We start from the raw sequence: 10,530 nt of genomic DNA, 5'->3' as shown, positions 1-10,530 counted from the left end.
ATCGCCGGTCTTCAAATCCCTCCCCCCACCCTACGATCGCCGGTCTTCAAATCGCTCCCCCAACCCTACGATCGTCGGTCTTCTTCTTCCAGCAGGTCTCACGTCGCCTTCTTCCAGCAGGTCTGTCGCCGCCGCTCGTCGCTGCCTCTCGTCGCCGTCTCCGATCGCCTTCCACAGCCTCCTTACTGCTGCATCCTCTCCTGTCTAGGGTTTGGTTTAGGGAATTTTTAGCATTTTTCTTTGAAAATTGATGGTGTTTATTGCTAATTTCATGTTTGTAACAATGTTAATGATGATTGGATTACCGACATTTTGCAATTTCTTGAGGATTTGATACTAATATGAAGAACAACATCTTTTCTATATATCCGTTTAGAATTGATTGTATTTCTTGAGGGTTAAAATGGTAATTTGTTGTAATTCTGAGAACAATTACCAAACAACCTTGTTTCATTCAKCACTTAACCATTCTGATCCTCTTAGCCATTCTAACCTCTTAACTATTCTGAACTAAATCATTCAGCAACTGCCAAACAGCCCCTAAATGTAATAATTAAACAGCTCTTGGGTTCAAAATCCAAGCAATCCAAAGTCCAAACAAATAAATATATAATACATATTAAAAAACAAACAAATTAACAAAGTTACAACTCCACAGTGAGTATTGAGTAACAAAATCCACGACTTTACAACCTTCAATTCTTGACCAAACAAAATAGAAGGCAAATCTTAGTTGGTTGAATCACTTGGTTAATGTCTTGATGATGTGCACCAAAATCAAACCATGGATTAGGAAAGATCGATAAATTGATAGAGTTTTTGAAGAATTTCAAAATTTGGAGACCGTCAATGTTAAATGTGTCGATATGTTTACTGGTTTAGGGATTTTTAGGCGCCGATTCATTTGGATTTGATTATGTTAGATGTTAGGCTTTATGTTGGGCTTAGTGATATATTTGGGTCATAGCCCATAAGTTAAAAAAGTTGAGCTTGTTAATACTAAAATAGATATATACAGATATATATATATATATATATATATATATAATCACACAATGAAGCGAGATACATCTCGATTTTAGTGTTCCCTTTTTTTTGTCTTAGTCGATGTTATAATACAGTTTTATGTGGTTTTGAGAAAGAGATAATGTTTTTATTTTTGAATAAAATATAAATATGAAGATATCATAAAACATAAAAAAATATTGATATTAGTACCAAACTAACTATTTAAAGTTTCTCGTTTTTTTGTGTATTTCTTTAACTCATTTTTATATTTTTGGTTTAATAATATAATTTTTTATAAAGATAATAATTAAGTATTTTGTTAGAACTTAATGATTATCTTAATTATATTTTAGGTTTTTTTATATTTAAAAATGAAATGTTTATCCTCTATTTAATTATATTTATCTGAAGTTAGTTACACGAATTCAAACATGAAGTTTTAATAAGTTGTACTTACAAACATTTTACTTGTAATCTTGAATTTTAAGTAATATGCATCAATAAACAGTACTTCATGCATAAAAAATGGTTTTCAAGAGTTTTTGTCAAATGTTTTATAATATAGTATAGATAGATAGATAGATATTTGGTGGTCCACTGGTCGGTTTGGTCCAAACCACCCAAAAAAGGTCAGACCGGACCGCCCGGTTTTCCTATTTTCCAAATCAAACCAAACAGCTAGACCGCTCAAACCGCCAAAAATGGTCCGGTTTGACTTGGTTCGGCCGGTTTGATCGGTCCAACGGTTTTTTTGAACACCCCTATTGTCACCCAAATAGTATGTTTGATGTTATCTTTAGTCTTTCGCAACCACCATATATTAACCCAAAAGGTAGAGTCACTAGTTCTTAGTTAACTCCTTAATCCATCTACACCTTCAATTCAAGGTGCATCTGCCTTAGAAATTGTTGAGAAGGGAGAAAAAGAGGCTTACAACACTTCTATACCATATTACCGTACAGAAAATTTGGCAAATCAATGATGCATCTCCACAACATAATGAGCAAATATAAATGCAACTTACGTGTATGAGGGATACGTTAATCCTGGTTGATAGCTGAAAGGAACCGGTTGTTGGTAGCCATAGTTTCCGAAATAAGGCCCACGAACAGCTGGCATACCACCAGCAAAAGGTGTTGGTGATCTGATATGTCCTACAACAAACAATCAAAGGTTTCTATCAACTTAAAAGACGGTGTGCAGATCATCTACATATTTCCATAGTTCAATTATGCTGAGGTTGAATAATGGTGGTGATATTACATACCAAACGGCAATGAATGCCGAGGCCTTCCAAGTGAGGCCAAGTTACAATTTGCTCGTCTACCATCAATAACTGGAGCTGAATCAACACATGCTCGCTTTGCAGATTCAGGGTCTCGGAAAGTCACCTAAACCCTCCATAGGAATATACGTTACAGATATCAAATCGATTTACTATAATCACTTATTAATAGGGAAAACATGTAATGGCAGCCAGAACAAGCTTGATATGCAAAAAGCCTCAAATCATAACCATTTTGTGATTTCTTGACAGCAAACTTCCTATTTCTGCCATATAGAGGTTTTCTACTAATAAATTCATCAAACAGAAGTTCAATTAACACTTCTTTCTAAACATCACTAGTTTATCTTGAACAATAGGAATTATGAACAGCCAATTGTATACATCCCAAAAAGGGTATCGAATGAAGGTAAATACTCACAAAACCGTAACCCTTGGATCGGCCAGTGTTCTTATCAGTGATGACAACAGCTTCCATAATCTCTCCAAACTGGTCAAAATATTGGCGCATAGTCTCACTCTGAGTCTCCCAAGCAAGTCCTCCAACAAAAACCTTTGTCAAAGTAGTATCCCCAAAAGGAGAGCTCATATGCTGAAACCCAGAACTCGAACTTGATCCTGAGCTTGGACCTGGTCGATCTGACGGCTGAAACGCCATGAATAAGACCTTCTCCTTTCTCTTTTCTACTTTATTTTTTATATATCAAATTTGATAAGGACAAAAGGTAAGAAATCCAAACAGAGAAAGGAGATTCTAAAGGGAACAAACAGTTAACTACAAGTACAAGTACCAAAGATACTATGCGATGAAGAAGCGAAAAGAAAGCCTGTACAAAAGTTGGGGAAATTCATTTGAATGATCAAGAAGCACAGAAATCAAGATGAGTACACCACCGAATGATCATGAAAGAAGGAAATAAAAATAGATAGATTGAAATGAGAAACGAACGAAAACCCTAGAATTCAGGTGAAAAGGAGGGGTGGGTGGAGCAATCAGCTGCACAATAATCAACAAACTGGTATCAAGCAGCGATGGTGGTGGGGTTATGCAGAAGAAATTAAAGGACTTTATGAGTATGAAACCTTTTACTTTCATAGGGTATCCAGGAACGAGAATCTTCCTTCATATCTTCTAAAAATTGAAATTATTTACACCAATACAAAAAAGGGTTCTCAAAGAAAATCGAATATATACAGAAAGAGCTAATGATTAGTATTTACATACAGAAATTAGTATAAAAATCGAAAGAATGAAGAAGAAGAAGATGATGATGATTTGACAGTGAAGAGAGAGAAGAGGAGTTGAAACGGAAGATGAAGGATTTACACAACAGTTGAGAGAGAGAGAGAGAGAGAGAAGAGAGATGAAATTCGAAATCGGCTTTTTTATACTCGTACCTAATCTTCTAATGTGATTCGTTGAAAAGCTTCGTGGATTCTTGATACTTCCATTCATCTTCCTCAATGTTCTTCAAGTTATTCTAAAACCACCCCTCAACTATCCATCAACACTCTTTCAGCTCCCAAACTCTCTCTTGCTTCAGCCTCCATAGATGGCAGCAGGACAAGTTTTTGTAAGACCCCATCTTACCCTGTCCCAACAATTTGTAAGAGATGAATCTTGTGAATCCAAGCATGGTCTTATTTCGGTATTTAAATATATTTTTATTAAATTATATGATTAAATTAAAAAATATGATTCTTACAAAACATAAAACACTTAAATAGCAATATAGGGCTTAATCAATGTAGTTTATGATAACTGTGATGTTCAATATAAACAAATCATTTAAGATAGTTTTTAGAGTGAAATTCACTTTTGGTCCCTAATGTTTGTCGATTCCAATGGTTTTCGTTCCTCAACTTTATTTTAATAGATTTGTCCATCATGTGTTGACACCTCACAATGATTTTCGTCCCTCATCTTAACGGTTGTTAACTTTTTTTCGTTAAATCCAATTAAATGGGGGGTATTTTAGTCATTTTACCTTCGTCACCCACCTTCGTCTTCTTCGATCATCCGGTCATCTTCGTATCTCCGATCACCACAAAACATAAAACACAAACACACACCAAAAACTCAACAACAAACCCAAATATAAACCTCAAAGTCAAAATCAAACCTAGATCCATAGCCAACCTTTAAAATGAAAATCAAACCTAAATCCAAACTTCAAAATCAAGTCAAACCCACATTCAATATAAAAAACTTAAAATCAAACCCAAACCCTAACCTTAATCACAAAAACTCAAATCAAAATCAAACCAAAATAGAAGTTGATTACGTTCTCATAGGCAAAATCAAGTTCCAAGGTGTAGAAATCGAGTTCCATGTCTAATTAAATTGGGATTATGCGTTTAGTTTTGATTTTAGGGTTTGCGTGTAATATAATTGTAACAAAGTGGTATCACTTTGGGTATCAAGTACACCTTGTATGTATTTTGGGTATCACGGTGAGAGTCATAGTTTGTATGTATCTTTTTTTTAACAGTGTCGATGTTTTTAGGTATATCATTGTGTATCTTGTATTCACTTGGTGTTCGCTGGAATAAGGTTCACTAGAGGTTGGAGGTCGGAGGTCAGAGAGAGGGGAGAAGAGATTTTACAATATCTAAAATGTATCTTTAATTCAAAATTACCAAAATTATTAATTACTTAATTTATCCATAGATTTGTGGTTGAGATTGGATATCACAGTTATCACAAACAATTAAGTTCTCACTTGAATGACCCCTATAGCAATATTATTTATAGTTGATATTACTTGGTGTCATTAATCTAGGTTTGCATGTGGGATTCGAGGTGTTCATTAAAACCATATATATCACCTCCACCACATCAAATCATCCGGTTTTGAACAATCTATGTTTATAACCATATCAAATCGTGTTATGTGGTTCAGTTTGTAATTTGAACTACAAACCCACGATCCAAACCACATAACAACGATATTAAGTTATATATACCAAAAATGATATTTATAATCTAAAAAATAAGCATAAGTCCATGATGGAGTCAAATTATTTGTTTAGGAGCGTATTTGGATGTTGAATAAGATCGGTGGGACTTATAAATTTGACGAAAGATGGAGCATGGGTGTTTGTTTTAAGCAATTTTGTTTTTATATATTTGTTTAGGAGCGTATTTGGATTTAATATATTGGAGGTTGGATAAGTAAGTAATCAATAGATGAGGGGTAGGATTGGGTGAATTGGGATAGTGAAGGGGGGTTTAATGAAAATAAGGGATGAAATTGGTTGGTAATTCTTACTACAAAGAAGATGAATACAGCTTGGACGGGGTCCTAAAGTTGTGGCCCACCTTCTTAAATCAATTTTTTTTTTTATCAAATTAAATTTTATTTTATTAATCAGTTTTATCCATAAAATAACTAATTTATCAAAACATAACAATGAAAAAACATTTGATTAACTAAAACAACATTTAATATATCTTCAAACAATAATGTAACCTATGTTAATTAACATTTTTTGGATACCAAAATATTAAACATTATAATTTCTTTGCTTCATTCTTTTAAATTATTTGAATCTTAATTAATGTTCAAAAAACAATTTAGTATGACGATGAGAGTTGGTCTGCTGTGGTCCCATGTTGTGTTTGGATGTAGCTAAGTTTGATTCAAGTTAATCACAATCGATCCACGCTCCATTAGAATTGCGACTAATATTTTGGTCCTTAGCAGAGGTGCAATCAGGTTAGATTGACTGGTTTGAAGGCGTTCGAAAATTCCAATAACGGTTTGAATAATTTCAACTTGTTGAAAACATTTTAAAAGTATGACTTAACCCAAATCATTTGCCACTTTGTCAAAATCCTAAATAATTAGGGATTATGGCTTTCGGTTTGTTGTTTGTTAAATAAATTGTTGCTTAATTGGAAGATCAATCAACAATGTAAAAATAATGACTACATATAATCTAAAACCTAATTACATCAAAGCTTAGAGTTCAACAAATGTTGGATTAAGCAACTAACTACTTAATGAAACGAGAAATTGTCAAAGGAATGTAGAATAATAGTAAAAGTAAGTAATCCAAATCCTTCTCCTCCAAAGTCGTTCCTAGTATTCGATCCCCCTAAAAACAGTTGCTCATGAGCTTTTATACTAAGGGGGAACCTAAATTATCGAATTCGGGGGTAAGAAGGCTCGAATTGGATGCACAAAGGTGTTTCGTGACCTCACCCGCAACATAGGGTCGCACGTGTCTAAGCCTTCAAAGTCATGAGAAATTTCCTTGACCTATCCAAGTCCCAGGTTAAGTCACGTATAGAAAATAGAGACTTACAAGCCCTTTCACGCCACTCAAGTTCCCGTTCCAAGCTGTGTGCGGATCATTGTTTTAACTGAAATTTCATCACTTTCACATCTAAACATCAAACAAATTAAACATGGGTTTAAGGAATGCATATTACGCATGAAAAGTGTCATAAAATGAGGGATTTTGAGTAGGAAAGCGTGTGTAATTATGCAGTTATCAGTTGTGTTCGATTGGTCTTGTTTGGTTGAAATTCTAAATGTCCTTTAAAAAAAATAGTCATTGTTAACCTCCCATAAACATAAACTAGATATTACAACAATTGATTCAATAAATACCACTTGTAAAAATTACTTCACCACAATCCTACCCCGCTTTTCTTTTATCAAGTTAGCGACATGAAGTTGGGTTGTTGGAGACCTAAAACCGCAAATCCCTAATCGGTGATAATTAAGGCTTCGAGTTATTCAGGTTGGATTGGGTTTCCTTGGGTCTAACGCACTCCAACCCATCAGGTCTTATCGGATTGGGTTTGAGTTGAAGTTGTTAATTTTTTTGGGTTATTTTACAACCCTATTACTTAGGGTGTGTTTGGTTGGGGGCATTAAAAGGTAAGAATGGAAATGATAATCATTGATTGTATTTGGTTCAATTAAGGAATGAAAAATGATGGTTGGTTTCAAAAAACTAATTAGTCATTATAATAGATTTGGTTAAAAATCATTCCTCCTCAATTTGGAGGGAATAGAAATTTTTTCTTTTCATCTGCTTCTCACTCCTTCTCCTCTACCAAGATGTGCACTGAAAAGATGATATAATACGATGGATTAAGTGGCTATCAAGTTTCTTTTTGGTTTTCTTTACTATAAATTAATTTTAAGGAGTCCCTAATAATATAATAGAATGGAAAGAAAATGATGATTCTCAGTCTATCCTATTTTAATTACCAATCAATTTTCATTCCTTAAAGCGAACCAAACATCCCTTTAGTAATTTTAAAAGTTGATTCCATTTTAATGCAATTTTTCTTTAAATTTATGTATAAATATAAAAAGTGAATGAGGTTTTCATAAAAAAAAAAACTTGTATTTTGAAGATATAATCCTTATTGTATTTAGATGGGGATGATATGATAGGAAAATAAAGTTTTTATAGATTTCAAGTAATATTGAAAGCTTACTAAAATCTACCATTTTTGTTGTCTGAATTAATTGATTACTAATAGTTAAAAAATAACTATTATTAAAATTAATTAATATTCCATGTTACGAAAACTTATTAATATAAAATATATACCTTTATTTTTTTAATAATAATTTAATCAACATATTATATATATTTTTTAATTTAATACAAAAACATTATATTTTTATTGTCATTGACACATTTTATATTATTTAATCTTCTTTATTTTTCAGGATATATAAATATATGTAGATATAATTATTTGTCAATCAGTATTAATTTTACAAATTCATATAAACCATTCAATTTTATGATCAACATCTATGGTTAATTTGAAGATTGTAAATTAATGAAAAGATAAGTAAATGATGAGAACAAATTCTCAATTATTATTTTTGAAGTTAATTCTTAAGTTAAAGTTAAATTGTGTAATGCTCGAGACTAAAAACAAAAAGAATTGTCCGACCTTTATCCCTTAAATTCAGTTTTAATTTCATTTATCTCTTAAATTAAATTATTTTTCGTTCGTATATGAACTTTGGTTGTTCCCCATAGTTAATAGGAATAAATGAGATAATTAAGGTGGTCTAAACAAAATTCATGTATGAACTTTGGTACTTTCAAATTTAATACTAAAGTTATCAAGAAAATGAATGGGATAATACAAGTTTAAATAAGAGTTTATAGGTAAAACCAAAAAGTTCATATGTGAAACAATGATTTTTGTTTAAAGTTTATCACTATGTTGTTTTAAAATTGTAAGTGAATGATATAATTAAAAAATTTGTGACAATAAGAGGTCGTTTACCCCGTAAGCGTTTAACGATAAATTTCAACTCTATCTTTTTCTTATCGGATAAGATTTTAGTCTACCAAAACGACAACGTATGTAACAATTTACTTGGTAAGCTCTAACCGTGGCAAGAGTCGTCGCCATCACTTACCGGGTAAGACTGTTTGTGTCTTCGCTCTTACCTAGTAAGATTCTTAGTCCTTGTCATATTCGTTCGGTAAGAGAATATGAGACTTGATAAGCGCTTACCCGAGTAAGCATTTGGTAAACGGCCCCTAAATGAATTAAATAATTAAGAAATTGAGATAAAAAAATGTGGTATTAATATGAAAAAGACAAAAATATCCCGGTTAACATAATTTTTACTTATCAAGAGGTTAACAAAAGAACTTGTGTGTGTGTATATACATAACATATATAGGAGAAAGTTCAGATGAGATTCCCAAAAATTGGAGAAAACAATAAAATATCTCAAGATAAGATTTTTTCAATAACCAAGATCATGAAAGAAATACATAAAACATTACGACTAATTCAAAGAAAAAAAAAATTTAAAACTTTTTGTATGATTAAATTAGTAATCCACTGCTTTTTCAAAAAAAATTACCCACTTTAATTTTTAAATAATAACAAGATTACCTATTTTTAAAAATTATAATAGTATTTTATTTAAATAAATAACACCAAAAAAAATTCATTATCTTTTATTTAAGATACATGATAATATATTTATTTTTAAGGTTTGCAAAAGATTACTCCTCTCTCTCTCTCTCTCTCTCTCTCTATACTATATTATAAAGTATTTGGCTAAAACTCTTAAAACTCTTAAACCCGTTCATCTCTATCCGATTTCATTCCATATTTGAATTCGTGTAACTAACTGCAGATAAACACAATCAAATACAGGATAAACATCTCATTTTAAATAAAAAAATCTAAAATATAATTAGTATAATCATTAAATTCTAATAGAATACTTAATTATTATCTTTATAAAATTTATAATATTAAACCAAAATAAATTGTTTTATTATTAAACTTAAATTAAATTATCTATCTATACTATATATAAAGCATTTGGCTCATTTTCTTAAAAACAAATTATCATGCATAAGGTACAATTAATTTGTGCACATTACTTAAAAATAAAAAATACAAGTTAATTATGCATACGTACATGTTTTTAAAGCATACCACTCCCATTGAAATCTTAATTCGTCCCTACAATTTCTCTAATCCAACTAACGTCCCTATAATCTCTTTTTTTCAACTCTAATCCAACTAACGTCCCTATAATCTCTCTTTTTCAACAAGTAGATAGTCATTGTCAATTTCATATTTAATGGGTGGTTTTGACTCAATTTTTCTTATAATCACCATCAATTTCCCTTCCCCAAAGCTCGGTTGATTCTCTTTCAAGGTAAGCTTCAACCTCATGGGTTTCGACTAGGGGTGTAAATGAGACGAGACAACTCGCGAGCTACTCGAAATCGACTCGGTCAACACTCGGTCAACACTCGACTCGAATAAGTTCGACTCGAACTCGAGCTCGACTCGACATACTAACGAGTCGAGCCGAGCTATCTGATACTCGACTCGATAGGCTCGTGAGATACTCGAATATATTTTTTATATAATTAATTATATAATTATATGATATTCTAAAGCCCAATGTGTATATATATATACATGTTCAGTTTTTATTTTGGGCCTAAAAAAGATAGTACCATGCCTTAGTCTTAGTCCATTGATCAGCCTTAGTCCATTGATCAGCCTTAGTCCATTGATCCATTCCACTTAGTCACTTACCCTAAGTCCCTCCCTAACCTCGCTCTCGCTCTCGCAAGTCGCAAGACGCAACAGAAATCGACGCTCCCTCCCTCCTCCCTCGCTCTCGCCGGTCGCTCTCCCTCACTCCTCCCTCGCTCTCGCCGGTCGCTCTCCATCTGCGGCTGCCTCTCGTCGCCGGTCGCTCTCC

General features: G+C 32.5%; 1 protein-coding gene across 6 annotated transcripts in view; it reads right to left on the bottom strand.

The window, feature by feature from the left end:
* LOC112523187 (RNA-binding protein 38) overlaps nt 1–3,609 on the bottom strand; it is a 7,908-nt gene extending 4,299 nt beyond the window's left edge. For all 6 annotated transcript variants that reach the window (XM_025132730.1, XM_025132706.1, XM_025132696.1 and 3 more), the window contains exons 1-3: nt 2,715–3,609; nt 2,276–2,399; nt 2,033–2,162 (exon numbers count right to left, since the gene is read on the bottom strand). In XM_025132730.1, coding sequence (XP_024988498.1) covers nt 2,033–2,162; nt 2,276–2,399; nt 2,715–2,951 — 491 coding nt within the window. In that variant the 5' untranslated portion in view covers nt 2,952–3,609. The remainder of the gene's footprint in view (nt 1–2,032; nt 2,163–2,275; nt 2,400–2,714) is intronic.
* Between the last annotated feature and the right edge of the window lie 6,921 nt (nt 3,610–10,530).

The sequence above is a fragment of the Cynara cardunculus genome (genome assembly GCF_001531365.2).
Source record: "Cynara cardunculus var. scolymus isolate 2C chromosome LG 1, CcrdV1, whole genome shotgun sequence".
Taxonomy (NCBI): domain Eukaryota; kingdom Viridiplantae; phylum Streptophyta; class Magnoliopsida; order Asterales; family Asteraceae; genus Cynara; species Cynara cardunculus.
The sequence above is the reverse complement of the archived record's forward strand: the minus strand, read 5'-3'. Positions and strand labels throughout refer to the sequence as shown.